This window comes from Dothidotthia symphoricarpi (genome assembly GCF_010015815.1).
Source record: "Dothidotthia symphoricarpi CBS 119687 unplaced genomic scaffold P153scaffold_17, whole genome shotgun sequence".
NCBI lineage: Eukaryota > Fungi > Ascomycota > Dothideomycetes > Pleosporales > Dothidotthiaceae > Dothidotthia > Dothidotthia symphoricarpi.
Genome location: NW_022985024.1, coordinates 838,570 through 853,578, shown reverse-complemented (window position 1 = coordinate 853,578; position 15,009 = coordinate 838,570). Strand labels below are relative to the sequence as shown.

The 15,009-nt window shown below is 50.1% G+C and overlaps 8 protein-coding genes across 8 annotated transcripts; 4 read left to right on the top strand and 4 right to left on the bottom strand.

Annotated features, from left to right (window-relative positions):
• Positions 1 to 843: 843 nt before the first annotated feature.
• P153DRAFT_322697 (uncharacterized protein) lies at positions 844 to 3,372 on the bottom strand (the record flags this gene model as incomplete). Its single annotated transcript, XM_033665185.1, has 1 exon — positions 844 to 3,372. Exon 1 carries the CDS (start codon positions 3,253 to 3,255, stop codon positions 844 to 846), a length of 2,412 nt encoding a protein of 803 aa, XP_033521005.1. The 5' UTR covers positions 3,256 to 3,372.
• A 434-nt stretch (positions 3,373 to 3,806) lies between these two features.
• On the top strand, positions 3,807 to 3,962 carry P153DRAFT_255505 (uncharacterized protein; the record flags this gene model as incomplete). Its single annotated transcript, XM_033662772.1, has 1 exon — positions 3,807 to 3,962. A coding segment is annotated over one exon (156 nt), but the record flags the coding sequence as incomplete, so codon positions are not given.
• A 3-nt stretch (positions 3,963 to 3,965) lies between these two features.
• P153DRAFT_388645 (quinic acid utilization activator) lies at positions 3,966 to 6,043 on the top strand (the record flags this gene model as incomplete). Its single annotated transcript, XM_033670766.1, has 2 exons — positions 3,966 to 4,253; positions 4,304 to 6,043. The coding sequence occupies 2 exons, from the start codon at positions 3,966 to 3,968 to the stop codon at positions 6,041 to 6,043; spliced, it is 2,028 nt and encodes a 675-aa protein (XP_033521003.1).
• On the bottom strand, positions 6,034 to 7,423 carry P153DRAFT_369300 (3-dehydroshikimate dehydratase). Its single transcript, XM_033668731.1, has one exon. It carries the CDS (start codon positions 7,323 to 7,325, stop codon positions 6,237 to 6,239), a length of 1,089 nt encoding a protein of 362 aa, XP_033521002.1. The 5' UTR covers positions 7,326 to 7,423; the 3' UTR covers positions 6,034 to 6,236.
• A 1,112-nt stretch (positions 7,424 to 8,535) lies between these two features.
• On the bottom strand, positions 8,536 to 10,762 carry P153DRAFT_399375 (general substrate transporter). Its single transcript, XM_033671721.1, has 4 exons — positions 10,130 to 10,762; positions 9,865 to 10,073; positions 9,054 to 9,811; positions 8,536 to 8,997 (listed from the first exon to the last, which is right to left on the bottom strand). Exons 1-4 carry the CDS (start codon positions 10,445 to 10,447, stop codon positions 8,684 to 8,686), a joined length of 1,599 nt encoding a protein of 532 aa, XP_033521001.1. The 5' UTR covers positions 10,448 to 10,762; the 3' UTR covers positions 8,536 to 8,683.
• Positions 10,763 to 11,010: 248 nt separating this feature from the next.
• P153DRAFT_322683 (uncharacterized protein) lies at positions 11,011 to 12,378 on the top strand. The gene is made up of 4 exons (XM_033665184.1): positions 11,011 to 11,433; positions 11,497 to 11,727; positions 11,785 to 11,849; positions 11,908 to 12,378. Exons 1-4 carry the CDS (start codon positions 11,232 to 11,234, stop codon positions 12,340 to 12,342), a joined length of 933 nt encoding a protein of 310 aa, XP_033521000.1. The 5' UTR covers positions 11,011 to 11,231; the 3' UTR covers positions 12,343 to 12,378.
• On the bottom strand, positions 12,310 to 14,079 carry P153DRAFT_346539 (inositol monophosphatase). Its single transcript, XM_033666128.1, has 6 exons — positions 13,792 to 14,079; positions 13,515 to 13,566; positions 13,383 to 13,471; positions 12,899 to 13,334; positions 12,716 to 12,847; positions 12,310 to 12,655 (listed from the first exon to the last, which is right to left on the bottom strand). The coding sequence occupies exons 1-6, from the start codon at positions 13,979 to 13,981 to the stop codon at positions 12,547 to 12,549; spliced, it is 1,008 nt and encodes a 335-aa protein (XP_033520999.1). The 5' UTR covers positions 13,982 to 14,079; the 3' UTR covers positions 12,310 to 12,546.
• An 80-nt stretch (positions 14,080 to 14,159) lies between these two features.
• On the top strand, positions 14,160 to 14,979 carry P153DRAFT_369296 (Dehydroquinase). The gene has a single exon (XM_033668730.1). The coding sequence runs from the start codon at positions 14,380 to 14,382 to the stop codon at positions 14,836 to 14,838; it is 459 nt and encodes a 152-aa protein (XP_033520998.1). The 5' UTR covers positions 14,160 to 14,379; the 3' UTR covers positions 14,839 to 14,979.
• The last annotated feature ends 30 nt before the right edge of the window (positions 14,980 to 15,009 follow it).

Genomic DNA, 15,009 nt, shown 5'->3' with positions numbered 1-15,009 from the left:
GACAATATAGTTGGAAGATTTTTTATGTCCGTTTCCCCTTGCACGAGGGCGATGCTACAGGATCCCCGTTGCTCCTGTATGTTCAAAGCGTAGACACAGTAGAAATGTACTTTTAAATTCTTGATAGACGTTATCGATTTCACGCCACGTACGTGATCCAATAGCACAATGCCAACCCGCGTACCTCCAATCTGACCATGTGTATTCCCATCGGATCGGACTGTACCCCACGTACCCTTGCCTCTACAAACACCAGGTTTTGCACAACTCTGCGAGAGGCTTGACTAGGGTTCATGTAAATCATGGGCTGTAGGCGTACTCCACGGCCCCGAACACGCACTGATAGTACCACAACGGTCAACTTGCTCGTGACAATCGTAGCCCGGTACCCGTCGCCTAGGCTAGGCTTTTCGAGCAACCCTACTGGACCCCAACGTGGCAGACACAGCCAGGGTCCCGCCAGAGAGCTACCTGCGAGTTACCGCCGCTGCGTCCCACAGAGATGTTGCCGTGGATTTGCAGCGGGAGCCAAGCGGCGCGAGGGTTGTGGCGCAGCTAGTAGGACAGCGGTAGAGGCGGCCTATGGGGAGGCGAATCGAGATATACGAGTAAACTCTGACCTCAATAGCGAGTCTCATCATGTTCATGATATGCGCTGGCGGCTAGGTATGTTCGCTTTTGTTCTTGAGTCCTCGTATTTGAACGCATGCAAAAGGGAAAGAGACATGGCCGTTTCCACCTTCTCCTCTTTCCCACCTGCAGTTGACTCATCGCGGGTATGGACAGACTGGTTGAGGATCCTATGAAGATCATGTCCGTAGTTTGTGTATTGCGAATGGCCTATCATGGCTCCTGCTCGTCCATCGCTTCCAGTCTCGTACGCACCATGCCTGGGTTAGACCGTCCATGTTCATCGGTCCAGCAACGCAGTACTTCTTCGCGCATGATCCTACGTGGCGCTCTCTTTCCTGTGAAGAGTTCGAACTGAGCAAAGCCCTGCTCGGGTAGAAGATCCAGACCATCCATGCATATCCACGATGACGATGCTTCTTCGCGAACTTGCCTCATCAAGGGGGTGTCCAGTGTTCGGTAGGCTAGTTCAATCACAACACCCCCGGTAGGAGACTGCATCCAGCGTGTGGGGAGTTTGAATTGAGGGGACGGAGCGTCACCTACAGGGTGTGTAGGTATGCATGACACAATAACAGTGGGTGCGTAAAGGTCGCTCGGCCAGGGGTCGTCTCGAGTTTTGAGAATTTGGAATGTTGGCTTAGATCCAAGGACGAAAGACGGGAAGAGTTTGACAGCCGAGGGACTTGAAGCCACCTGGGCAAAGTATGTGACGAGCTTTTTGGCGTTTTCGAGCGTTCGGTTGAATACGACAATGTTCTTTATGCCAAGCTGCAGCATAGCATATATAGCCGCTCTGGCCATACCTCCTGACCCAATAACAAGTCCAGACGTAGTCGTGGGCCGGATTGCATTGGCCGGAGAGAGACCCCGTCGGATACAAGACCGGATCCCTATCCAGTCAGTGTTATCTCCGTACAGTGCCTTGACTGGTCCAGATTGGTTGCGTTCTTGGAATAATTCGACATTGTCGGCATCAGGAATACTGCCATCATCGTTGAGATGGCGGACGGGTATCAGGGTATTGATTGCCCCAATTGCCCGGGCGTGCCGACTTATCGAGTGTGCGAGGGAGATGGCATCGATCTTGAAAGGTTGACTGATCGCAGCCCCACCGAAATTTGGCCTGCGCAAGAGTTCTCGTAGGCTACTATCGAAAGCTGTGAGTTGGAGACGGTCAAAATGATGTGGCATACCGCATATCTTATATGCTGCGTTGTGCATTACAGGAGATAAGCTGTATCCGACGCTGGCCCCGACAATGCAAAATTCCATCGGATCGTAGGTAAATGAAGCATATAAGATATGCGTAGCCTCCTGAGCAGTAAGCCAGGAAGTCTCGGGATTGTTTTGCGTCTTTGCTTCAAATTTGGCATCGTTTCTCAAAGTTTCTGGAATAACGGGAGTGAGGACCTTATTGAAGCATGCTGAGCGACGCCCCGCACGCCCAGTATTGTAACAAATCATTGGAATCTTCCTAAACTTTGCATCGATGGTGTTTCTGAAACTCTGGATTGCGGCGTTGTCGTCCATAAAATTCGCGGGGCGCGTAAAGCGTACCATGCTGCAGCCTAGACGCATTGCCGACTCGTACTTCTCGAGCCAGAACGCATCATACCAACCCATGGCTGCATGAAGATGGCCGATGATCTTGGTTGAACCCCGGGAAGAAACAATGGCGCGTATCAGCTCTTCGTCCAGATTCAAATCAATGGTTGCAAACTCGGGTGCCATACGGAGACCATGCCAGAGATTGGCAAGGTAAGATGTTGCAGAGTAGCTCGGGCTCGTCGAAGTAGGCATGACGTGATATATGATTGGAATCAGCGTACTTCTCCGGACCTTGTATATGTTTTTGCTGATATCTTCTGCCTGCTCACTTGTGAGTTGCACCGGATCAACGACTATCTCGAATGCGTCACAGCCAAATTCGAGCTCTTCAATATCGACACCCCCATGATTGAGGTCTGAGAGTAGCACCTGCACGGCGCATGTGTAGTTTCTCAACTCGACTGCGACATACGAGAGCGGAAGATGAACAGGATCCAATGGAGGGGTCACGCGTTTGACCTTGCCATATGTGTTCTTGGGAGACAGGACTAGAGACAAGAATTTGAGGAACGTTCTTTCTGCTCTTTTCAAAGTCAGAAAAGCTGGGACGGATGGTTGATTTGCAGGCGCAATAGAAAGGTGAGGCGCATTCGTTTCGGATATGTTGTAGAATTCGTAGTTGGAGCACCGCCGGAAGACCAAGGTACTAAGAGCTAGCATATCATGGAGTTTTGGATCTTCAACAGTATCAAGATACAGATGCACACTGCGGAGGTCTCGCATGATGTGTATCACTGGATGCGTCATTGCAAAGTCGCGCAAGAGGCTCTGGCTCTTCATATCCAGAGGATAGCCTCCGTTACAGACAATGATCGCGCCCTTGTTGTAGGTCTGGAGAGCATTGCGCAGAATTTCCTCCTGCCGAAGACTCCGGTTCGAGGGACCAAACTGTTTTCGATATGCTGCCGTTGAGAAGCCGGTCGTATTGTAAAAGAGATTCTCGATATCGACAACCCTTCTTCGACAAGCAACCGAAGCCATCATAGCTAATGTTGCCTTGCCCGTCCCGTGCATCCCAACAAGAACGATCGAGGCACTAGAATCGAATATGCGGCGGCGTTCATATGGTGAGGCCAGAGCGACGGGCGCGGGTGTCGAACTCGCCGAACTTGGTAAACTTGGTTGTCTCGAACCATGGATCGCCGTTCCCTCCTCACTCATAGCAGCGAATGTCCGTTTCGTACCCATTGCAATAGATGCCATGGCAGACATGATTTCCTAGACTCGGTCGTACTCGGTTTGCAGCCAGCGAAGGCAGACAGTATAGACTAGAGTAACGATGTTGGCTGTTGGTGTGTCACGTGAGAGTGTCGAAGTGGCGCCTTCCCCGCGGGATAAAACTTTATCCTGACCCACTTCCCCAGACGCTCCAACGTTCCAGCCTCTTGGCTTCTCGGGTCGGACCAACGTATCCAGCGCTCACGATTCGGTCAACTACATCCGTCAGTCACGCTCGTTGAAATGAGGTTATGGTCCTCTTGCATCAAAGCGTAGCAATACCCATGCATTCTCAAAGCCAGGGAAAACGCCGGGCGGCTACGCTGGATGTTCCAGTCAAGCGTTTTCGCGTTTCCAGGGCATGCGATCAGTGCCGTACTGCACGCGAGAAGTGCGATGGAAACCAGCCGACATGTTCGCCTTGTTTCGACTTGAAACGAGGGTGTACGTACACCTCAAACCCCAGAAAAAGAGGCTTGCAACCTGGCTACATACGAAGTCTTGAAATGACTCTGGCATTCGTTTTCCAGCAAGACACTGAAATTGAAGCCTTGGTGAATAAGCAGTTGGCCCAAGAAAATACGATTCTGCTTTCCAAGGGCACCAAGGAGTCAAACCGCCTACACAAGAGCTGGAGAAGGAGCAAGTTCTGCAGAGACATCACCAAGGTATTAGCTGGAGAACACATTGGTATTGGGGATGACACAATACCGAGTTCCGACGAGGAAAGCGAAGTTGATGCAGAGGATGCAAGTCTTCTCAATACAACGCCCATGGATCAGTTACAAGAGAAGGTGAGTTGTTTCTAGAAAGAAGCCAAAAATATTCTAATGATATCCCCTAGCAGATGCCTTGGACCAGTGACATGAGTCTAATTCCACGACACCTGGCTGCTCCATCTGTACCTGACCGCCACCATCCAATTACGCAACAGCCCGTGCCATTTCTTGGACTTACGCCGTTACCTGTCGACTTCTGGATGCTTCTCGAAACTTATTCCACGTATACACAGTCTTGGCTACCCATCTGCGAAAAGCTCGATGTTCTGAAGCTATCGTACTCTTACCCAGAGGAAGGTCTTGCTCTGTCCCAAGATATGCCTGACTCGGGATGTCATGCCGAAATGTGGAGCATCTTTGCGGTTGGGTGTATTCAAGACTCATCCTTCGTCATGGGGAGTCGGGAACCCCAGCATCTGATGACCCCTAAGAAGCTCTATGAGATCTCTAGACAGCTAATTCCCCACGAAATAGGAAACTTTGACCTGAACCATGTCAAAGCGCTTCTCAACCTGGCAGTATTTAATATCAGCAGGTCGCTTTTAAAGGCTGCTTGGCTTCTGGTTGGCACCGCTTCGAGAATTTTTTTTACACTTAACGAGTCGCCTGAGATTGCTAGCCCTCGTCGAAAAAATATCTTAGCAAGCTGTTTCTTGCTGGACAACCTCCTTGCTCTACACTTACAACGACGACCGTATCTAGACAAATCTGACCTTGCATGGGCAGGCAAGATAGAAGAGGATGGCTTGGAAGAATGGCAGCCTTGGAATGGGAATCTTAACCTGGGAACAACATACCAATCAAGACTACCAACATTGGCCCTGAGTAGCTTCAACAACCTCCTGGAAGTAGTCGACATTCTTGTAAGCACCGCACGGCAACCGACTGCGAGAAACTTTCTTCATGAGATGATTGGGCGGCTTGAAGCATGGAAATCCTCACTGCCTCCAAAACTCCATTACGTACGGTCTGACTCTCCATCGACTCCGTTGACGCCGCCTGCAGTGGTACTACAATTGACATATTTCGCTACTGCCTTTGCGCTGGTTCCATCTCAGGCCTGGCTCCAGCGGGTACTGGAATTATTGGAAACACTCCGGGGCCAGCTCGGATTCGCAAAGTTGCCATCCATAGTCATTTGTCTGTTGGAGAGCATCAAGCGAAGCAGTACCAACTTGAACTTAGATCAGGTAACACGAATCCGCATGCACAGCTTGTTCGCAGATTTTGATCAGGCATGCTCTATTACTTCGGGCGAGGCCTTCCTGGATACGCAAAGCATGCCGAGCGTCCTCGCAGGCACGTCTCCAAGTGTCATTCAGATGAGAAATCCTGATGCGATCCATGCATCTCCTCGCCCCTTTTCTTCTCAGAACGGCGATTCGATTTCAGAGCAATACCAGCCGCCAACCGGCTCTTCAGCACTCCTTGACGACCTGCTACCAGATATGAATCATAATCGACAACAACACACCCTGCAGTCTCTCAACCCTCGTCCGTTTAGCAATGCAATGGATTCTTCAGCGTTTGAGCCCCCGACATTCGATATCCATGATCCTTACAATGCTTTCGTGCCAGGCGACCTAGAAAGCTTTTTTGATGAACTTGCCTCTTTGCATGGAGCCAAAAAGCTACAAAATCAGACACAATTTATGCAGAATCTTGGCTACTCCTCAGAAGTTAGCATGGCCGACCTGCTAGCGGCTGATCCGGGTCAACTTATGCCATTGCCTTCGAATCTTGGCCCAGAAAACAACATTGAATCTCCTCACTTCTCATTAGACGGTGCTTATGATGCTGGATGAGCGGGGCGGTACGATATCAAAAAGACTCGGAGCATAAAATAGAAAAAGTATGTCTCCGGGAATTGCGCGTCTTTTGACGCAGCTGATATATTCAGGGCTCATGCCTTTGTTTTGAGCTCATATACTTTAATGAACGATACGATATGATTAGACGGACACATCGCGGCGTCATGAAACATCCCGCCCCTACACTCTACAAGCGTGCTACCTCATCAACGCCTCCGCTACTCAACTTAGCCTGGCCGGATTTTGCTCGTTCACGAACCAGGCCATTGTCAAGCTGCAAATCAAAGAGCATCTTCTCCCACGCAATCGCAGCCCGCTCAGCCAACTCTTCTACGACACTTTCGTCTTTTTTGTTCATAACACGATTGAACAGTTCCATGCTGACCCACCCATCGTACCCGATGTCCTTGATAATAGCATGAGCGACATCTTTAACAGGCAAATACGCGCCATGATCTTTCTCGCCGTAGAATAGCCTGCAGTTCCTGCTCCATGACATGCGAGCCGGTTGCTCGGAATCGTAAAACGCGTGGCCAGGTGCCAGAGGGTGTTCCAGACGTTCAGCGTCGACGATCTGAATAAAGAAAATCTTCTCTCTATGTGGTTTGATTTGTTGGACGAGTCGTTGTATGGACTCGCGAACTTCTTGCTCAGCCCCTTCATTCATTCCCGTTTCGGAAGTAGGATCCGCATATATCCTGCCGAGGATGTTGAAGCTGTCGAGGCAGATGCCAAAATTTGTCCGGTCAACACGTTGAATGATATCCCAGCAGGCCTCCCATTTGTCCACGTATGTTCCCCAGCATAGGCTTTCGTATGCGAACCGGATGACAGGTGTTTGTTGAAGCCCGAGGTCTGCGATCTCTTGGAGGTCGCTGACTATTAAATTAACATCCGAAGATATCTTATCGCGCGGCAGGAATGATGAGGGCACTTGTACGATATCGGTTCGTAATACATGCGCCAACTCCATCCATAGTTTCATCTCCTGTATCCGTTCGCTGTGCTTTTGTCTGTCCAGCAATCCCTCATAGTGCATGAAAGGCTGCAGGCATATGATTTCGAGCTTGAGAGACGAGCACAAATCGCGAATAGAGGCTGCGGCTGCCAGCAGATCCGAAGCAGACTGAGATTTGGCGTAGTCGGCCAGATCTTCGTAGAAAAGTTCGATGCCTTCCAGACCATGTTTTGCGGCCATGGATAGCTTGTGTTCGAGACTATGGCCGGCGTAGCATCGCCCTAGCGACATAGAGGAGATTCCTGGACGACACGGCATGTTTGTGAAGTTGGTAGTGTGTAGCAAATGTGTTTAAGGGACAATGGAGATGACTTAGAAACAATTCTAGAGTATGGGGAGCAGAAAGGCGGCTTGATTCATCGGCGTGTTTAAGGACAACTGGAGTATATAATGCTTTTCGAGATACCACGCCATAACGTGACTTACACTAGACTAATAGAACTACCCGGCAAGCACTTCGTTGGCTTTCATCACTTCTCATTGGTTGAGGATAAGTCACGTTGTTGTATCTCTTTGTAAAAAGCACCCATATCTACATAAAAACTTGTACTTCCAGCTTCAATAGGAAAGGACGTTCTGTTCTACATGCTATTAAAGTTTTGTTCATTGATTACTCGCCTACATCTGCCTCTTGATAGTGTGGAATAACTCAGGAAAACGGTATTTTGCCTTCGTCAGCCGTGCTGTGCCGTCACAAGCAGTAAGAGGATCATGTCGTTGGTGGTGGACCTGAGAAGGCTAACAGGGCGGATAAGAACTCATACCCGAACTCGGCCTCACTTCGGGAGTAATCGCCACTTTATCCAAAACAACATCGCGACCAGATCGCTCAGTGGCAAGGGGTCCTGTCAGCCCGCCAACTGGATACCGACGAGTTCGTAGCTAGTTTTCCTTTCGTTACTCAATGTACCACTTACCGATACTCTGGGGACATCGAGCTCTAGCATGGGTCTCCGCGTGGTCCCCGACAGAATGACGTATTTCACTCATCATAAGTTGTCGTGTGGAGTGGTGTCCGCGGATTGGGAATCCTTCTTGCATGAACGAATGAAACATCCTGGGCTTGCTGTTCCCCCACAATTTGGGCCAATTCATGCAGGCCTTAGCGTGCTGGGCGCGTACAGGCTACTGCAGAACCCCAAAGGTTAAGCGATTCGCCCCTTGAGGCTACTGCTAAAGACACTCACGGATTGGTTAGAACCGACTTGATCAGCAGTCTCGACGGATTGCAGATTCGCACGTTACGTGGAGAGGCTTAAGCCTAGGATGCGTACCACAGTATCTGATTTGATCGATGTGAGCAACATCATGCTGATCTTATCGAGGTAATTACGCCCTCGATTTGTCTGTCCTGCTGATCTGAACGTCATGAAGTGAAGTCATTTCCGTGAGTTCGTCATCCACGTCACTTAACTTCGTGGTTAGTTTGTCGATAGCTTGGGAACGAGTCTTGAATTGAGAATTTGTTCATTGATCGATACTGAGTAGAACGTGACTATCATGAAACATTGCGAACATTACTGGGATATACATAATCGCACCCGACTCTCACAGTTTCCGATTTAAACTGGTAGATCGAGACGAGCCTTGCGGCCATTCCTGATGCTCACCAAAGTCTAGACCATCTCGCTGTGCTCGTTCTTCGCCTTCTCTTCCCTCAAGGCGTAATGCACGTGCTCCTCCTCGCCTAGCCTCTGAAGCATTATCTTGTGTGCCTTGTGCGCAGGCTTGATCTCAAACAACTCATCCATCTTCTCGAGAGGGATGCCCTTTGTCTCTGGGATGAGGAAGTAGACGTAGGGGATCGAGAGAATCATAAGGCTTGCAAAGAACATGTACACGCCGTAGCTCATCTTGAGGAACATCTGGGGTGTGAACCTAGAGATCAAAAAGTTCCAGAACCAGTTATTTGCGGCTGCGAAAGCTTGACCTGCAGGAATAGATTAGCACATAGCTCGTTGGATTATATGAGGTGGAAAGACTTACCCAAAGAGCGCGTAGCCGGCGAGTAAATTTCAGAGTTGATAACCCATGGTGTACCGTTCCAGGATGGCGTGTAGAAGGCAGTCCAGAGGTAGAAGAAGAAGACTGCTGAGATTCCGCCTGAAGAAAGCTTGCCGCTGGTGTTTACGTGGTGCGTTGGGTCCGCAATCTTGATGTAGGCGGCGATGTACCACATGCAGAGCGATCCTCCTGCTGCGCCAAACATGAGGAGCTTAGTTCGGCCAAGGCGATCAATCAACCAGAAAAGCCAGACAAAGGTAAGAACAGTCTTGACGACGCCAAAAATTCCAGTGGTCAAGAATCCAGTGTTAGTTCCTGTAATACCAAGGCTCTTGAAAACAGTTGGCGAGTAGTAGTTGATGGCGTTAATACCAGAACCATTTTGCCACAAGAACAAGCCGCCACCCAAGAGGAAGCGGTAAAGCACCTTTGAATCTTTGAGCGCTGCGAATGGTTTCCAGAAACCTGCGCCAACGTGAACCCGGTCGTGCTCGATTTGCGCATCGATGGCCTCGACTTCTTCGAGAATATATGGGTCGTCGCGTGGGAGGTTGCGGATCCAGCAGAGATCCTTCATGGCCTGCTCGCGATGTCCCTTGCTGAAGCTCCAGCGGGGCGACTCTCTCATCCAGAGTGCGCCAATCAACAGGCAACCGGCAGGGACCAATTGAACAGCAAATGGGATGGTCCATTGCCTGCGGGATGGTGCCATAGTCTCTTGAAGGCCGTAGTTGATCCAGCTGTGTCTGTTAGTACAAACAATGAAGATGGCGAGTGGTTGCCATTGACTTACAATCCAACAAGTCCGCCCATTTGCCAGCCAAGCTCGTAGATTCCGACCAAGCGCCCTCGCACGGCAGGCGGCGACAGCTCAGAAATGTAGATGGGTACCATGTTTGAGCATCCACCGACTCCAAGACCTGCCAACACTCGCCCACCGATCATCAGACCAAGGCCCCGCTGGCCATCAGCACCAAGCATCATACCGGCACCCAACATGAACTAGATGTGGTGTCAGTATGTATTTCGTGTGCAACCTGTTTCTCAATATTACTTACTACAAGCACCCAGAGCAGGAGAGACTTCCTTCGGCCAATGTAGTAGCTGGATGCGTACGCTCCAAGGGCGCCAAAGAAAGCACCAGCTTGGTATACCGAGACGATGTTGGCCTTTGTAAGGGCGAGATGGCTTGCGCTCATTTTAGCGAAGCCGAACTCCGCAACAAACGAGGGAAGCGCCAGAGTCGTTCCAATGAAGGCCGAATCGTAACCGATCATGCAGGCGGCCCATGATGCGACTGAGGCTGCTGTGTAGACGCGCCAGTTGTAGACGGCCTTGGGCGTTGGCCGATCTTCGATGATGGTGAGCATACCCATCTTGAGGTTGGTTAGCAGCTGTGCCTGCTGCTTCCGAGGAACCAAGATAAGTTGATGACAAGGATAGGACCGGTGACCCAGGGAGAGTGTGGTTCGGAACGATCGAAGGAATGGGAAGGGGAGTCAAATTGGATATATATATTCCACCCCAACAAGCGGCTTGGAACTATTGTCATGCGGAGGTGTGGAGAAATACGCCAACCCCATGGAGGCGCATGGAGGCGCGTGCAGGCTCAATTGGAACGCTTGCCCCGGAAAAGCTGCTTCGCACATGGTGGAAAACTCGGATGTTGCGCGTTGGTGTGGGGAAGCGATTGCGGAGGAAAACCCCAGATTGCATCCACCAGCCTGGCTCCTCGCATTGCTTAAGCCTGATGAGGAAGTTTTCCATTTATCCAGCGACCCACGCTAAAGTGGATGTCCGAAAAACCGGAATCGCATTCTTGCACGAGGGCGATCGCAGTCCAGGCGCGTCTCGCCGATTGGACTAAGATGGACCACGGCCTAACCCCGAAGAGTTCTGACTCGCGGCCTTCGGGCCTTCGTGACTCTCAACAAGACCTTTTCCACCTTCCCGACGTTTGGATTTGGCATGGGGTAGATGCTGACCGTTGTAATGAGTGGGTTTCCTTTGACAGATACGATGTAGCACGACGGTGATCAGAAACCTTGCAGTCTGTATCCACAATTCGAATCTTGAACATATGAGCGCAAAGGCCACTTGGGTAACCAACCCTCCTGACACCTCTTACTCGCAACAAACACACAAAAGTCAACCATCACAATGTCGACCGAATTCACATTACCAGAGGTATCGCAAGTCGAGCGCCATGGCTATCTCTTTGGCCATCCCATTGCTCACTCCATGTCCCCTTTACTACACCAGACTGTATACAACAACTTGGGGTTGAAATGGTCACAATTCCCTCTAGACTCAACAGACATGAACCTTTTTCTTCAACTAATCAAACACCCACAGTTCTATGGTAGGTGTATCCTGACGCGCGAACAAGACGCCAGATCTAGACCCTCGGCTTACAGAAACGCAGGAGCTGCTGTGACCATGCCTCACAAGGTCGCAATTTCCCAGCACCTTGACGGCCTCACACCAGAAGGTGCAGCAGTAGGCGCTGTGAATACAATTTTCTTGAAAGAAGATGTAACTGGAAAGAGGTTGTTCATGGGGACAAACACAGACGTGATCGGAATCAGAGACTCCTTCGCGTACAACGCTAACCCAGAGAGTTACCACAATCGCCCTGCACTAGTGGTTGGCGGAGGTTGGTAAACCCATGTCTGCTGCATATGTGTCATGACTAATTTACCTTCTAATATAGGCGGTGCAGCAAGGAGTGCGGTTTATGCGCTAAGAACATGGATGAAAGCCACAGATATATACCTCGTAAGCTTGCTTAAACCATGTGTAGGTGCTTGGTATCAACACTGACCTTTCACGCTAGGTTAATCGGGATGCGGCTGAGGTTCGCGCTGTCATTGAATATTGCGCAACTCAAGGCTACGGTGACGGGTTAATTCACGTCGCAACAGTGGCACAGGCAGAGAAGTTGGAAGGTGTAGGGGCCATCGTGTCTTGCGTACCAGATTTCGCGCCAGTAACAGAGCCAGAGATGGAGGCAAGGAAGATCCTCGAATGTTTCCTGCTGCAGAAGTCCCATAAGGGCCACATCTTGGAGATGGCATATCATCCAAGCCCCTGGACAGCGATCGCTGAGATCAGTAATAATGCTGGCTGGAAGGTTATTCTTGGAACCGAGGCGATGATCTACCAAGGGCTAGAGCAGGATAGGTATTGGACTGGGAAAGAGGTGCATCAACTACCAGTGGAGCAGGTACAAAAAACAATCGCTGCAAAATTGAGCGACGCTAGACTGTAAATAACATAGAATGTCAAAAACAGATTGACGAGGCGTAAAGCCAAAATCTACGTTGAATGGTTGTCACGTTTCATGTGAATCTTTCGGTACTTCGAGTCGTAGATTTATAGCGTACAAAGTATCCTAGACAGATGTGCGAGATTGCTTTCTTGCCAGCGTCTGAGATCAACTTGAACGCGTAGTCGAAACAGGAATCGCATTTCGCTATGCTCCAGGTCTTGAGTAATCTAAGTGACGTACCCGTCGCCATACCTCTCGCACTGTCCTCTCCTGGCCTTGTCGTCCTGTTTCATTCGGTGATGGTCCTGCAGGTCTACGACGCAGGGCAGTTAGTACATCTGGCTTGACCCACCCACGTGGCGTTTTCACTTACCGGATAGCCAAATACAGTCGACTCCCCAACCGAACCTCCTCTATCGGCGCCGTGGCGTGGTCCTCGGGCGGATTTGCCGTCGTGATTAGCCCACCAGCTTCCTGCAGAATCGCGATCCCAGCTGCAACATCCCTATTTACCCGTCAGTAACCAACACAGAAGATCAAGACAAGACTCTCATACCACTCCCAGCAGCCACCTTCCCACCAGATATCAAAGGCTCCCATAGCGATATAAGCCAGATCCAAGGTTGCACTTCCTAAGCTCCTCATTCCATGTACCATCCCGCCCTTTCCGTTTCTTCCACCAATTTCAGTAGCCATGTTCACGAAACTCTCAATCTTCCTGTGCAAATTGCCATCCGGGGTGTCTCTTCGATCCTTACCCCACTCGCAAGAAAATATGCAGCCACTGGGGGCGTTTGCAGGCATAGGTGGTACAGGTGTTCGTACGAGGGGAAGCCGTTGCGTTTCATTGAGGAAGGCACCGCGACCAGCGCATGATGAGAAGAACTGGCCAACAAAAGGCGCGTTGATGACGCCAATCAAAGGCTTTCCCTTGTGAATAAATGCAATCGAAACGCAGAACATGGGGAATAGATGGATGTAGTTCACCGTCCCTGAGGAGAATTAGCAAAAGCATTGAGTTGATTATGGGCAAAACTTACCGTCGAGGGGGTCGACACACCATGTCATGCTATCATCGATCAGATAGTCTCGTGATGCCCCCTTGCTGTAGGCTTCTTCGCCAACAAATCTACAACTGATCAGAGGTGTCACTTGCGAGACGAATAACTTACTTGTGCGAGGGGTATTTCTGCAATATCTGGGTCTTGATGAACGATTCGAGATCTGAAAACTGTCAACATACTGTTCATATATGCTTCATGGAAAGTGGCCGCAAGAGAAGATGGAGGATGTTCCCGGCTGCAATGTCTTCTCGGATCAAACGAAATACGGTGATCTTGAATCCACCATATGGTATTGACCAGGGGGACAGCTTTATGCCAAGGGAAGGTCTCCAGACGTATTCTCTGGTCCTACTAGAAACGTAAAGACACTGCCCTTCTCACCTACCTTCGTCTGTTTGAGTTACCAGATCAACCGCATTCTCCTTTTGTACATGTGCCTGCTCTTCTTGTACCCCACTTCCACCGCTCATCCTCAACTGCGCTGCGTCCTTGAGCATCGTCCCCGCTCGCTTGCCCAGCTCAACGGCAAACGCGTAAATCTCATTCAATTCATCCTTAGAAAGGTCGTTCATCATGTGTTTGCGGACGTTTGCAAGCTATGTGTTGGGACAAGTTGTGCTGCCGATTTGACAAGCGCGTCGGTGATGGGCTGACTGCGTTGCGAAGCCCGTTCAGAGCCGGCGATAGGAGTTTACGGGTAGTCGCGGAAATGGCCCGGAGCTAAGCTTGGGAGCTATGCATAGCTTGCCAAATGTCAGTTTCCACTCTCTCGCATCTGGGGCCTTGGATGCAGTGCTCAAGCCGATCATGTTGGTAGGGCTAAGTGCTTTTCCGAAATATCGGTACGAGATTTGGTAATGTGTAAGGTTTGACATGATAATATTCCTTCTACGACTGCCACCAAACCAGCGTTGACCATCTATCAATTTATCATCACCCCTCCAACACCGTTACCCCTCCTCAAATCCACGCAATGGCCGAATCCATCCTCCTCATCAACGGTCCAAACCTCAATCTGCTCGGAACGCGAGAACCTTCCATTTACGGGAGTACCACTCTTCCTCAAGTCGTCGACACAGCGTCAGAGCAATGCGCTCGCCACTCCATTACTTTCGCTCACATCCAATCGAACCACGAAGGCGTTTTACTCGACCGCATACACGAAGCACGAGGCAAAGTTGATGCCATAGTCATCAATCCGGGTGCATTCACGCATACTAGTGTCGCGCTGAGGGACGCCTTGGTGGGCGTGGACATACCGTTTATCGAGGTGCATATCAGCAATGTTCACAAGCGGGAGCCGTTTCGACATCACAGTTATTTGAGCGATAAGGCTGAAGCGGTCATTTGCGGGTTGGGGACATTTGGGTACGAGGCGGCGATTGATTATGCCAGGAGGTATATCAAACCGAACAAAAAAGCGAGCTCGTAGAAGAAAAGAAAAAGAACTAGTAGCCACAACTACGTAAATATAAGCTAGAGTTGTTGAAACACCCAATTATACAATAACAGCTATACGCCAGCAATTGCCCGCCTAGAGACTAGTATGTTGCTGGGTGAACATCCTCTGAGGACTCGTATATATATCTAATTTGAACGTAAA

Bases quoted from the DNA above. Each gene is read 5' to 3' on its own strand.
- P153DRAFT_369300 (XM_033668731.1), bottom strand. From the start codon at position 7,325: ATGCCGTGTCGTCCAGGAATCTCCTCTATGTCGCTAGGGCGATGCTAC.
- P153DRAFT_322683 (XM_033665184.1), top strand. From the start codon at position 11,232: ATGTCGACCGAATTCACATTACCAGAGGTATCGCAAGTCGAGCGCCAT. The intron at 11,434-11,496 runs GTAGGTGTATCC...ACAGAAACGCAG, and splicing joins CAAACACCCACAGTTCTATG to GAGCTGCTGTGACCATGCCT. The intron at 11,850-11,907 runs GTAAGCTTGCTT...CTTTCACGCTAG, and splicing joins AAGCCACAGATATATACCTC to GTTAATCGGGATGCGGCTGA.
- P153DRAFT_399375 (XM_033671721.1), bottom strand. From the start codon at position 10,447: ATGGGTATGCTCACCATCATCGAAGATCGGCCAACGCCCAAGGCCGTC. The intron at 10,074-10,129 runs GTAAGTAATATT...CACCACATCTAG, and splicing joins TCCTGCTCTGGGTGCTTGTA to TTCATGTTGGGTGCCGGTAT. The intron at 9,812-9,864 runs GTAAGTCAATGG...TAACAGACACAG, and splicing joins ATGGGCGGACTTGTTGGATT to CTGGATCAACTACGGCCTTC.
- P153DRAFT_346539 (XM_033666128.1), bottom strand. From the start codon at position 13,981: ATGATGAACGACCTTTCTAAGGATGAATTGAATGAGATTTACGCGTTT. The intron at 13,567-13,791 runs GTAGGTGAGAAG...GACAGTTTTCAG, and splicing joins GGTAACTCAAACAGACGAAG to ATCTCGAATCGTTCATCAAG. The intron at 13,335-13,382 runs GTAAGTTTTGCC...AATTCTCCTCAG, and splicing joins GTGTGTCGACCCCCTCGACG to GGACGGTGAACTACATCCAT.
- P153DRAFT_369296 (XM_033668730.1), top strand. From the start codon at position 14,380: ATGGCCGAATCCATCCTCCTCATCAACGGTCCAAACCTCAATCTGCTC.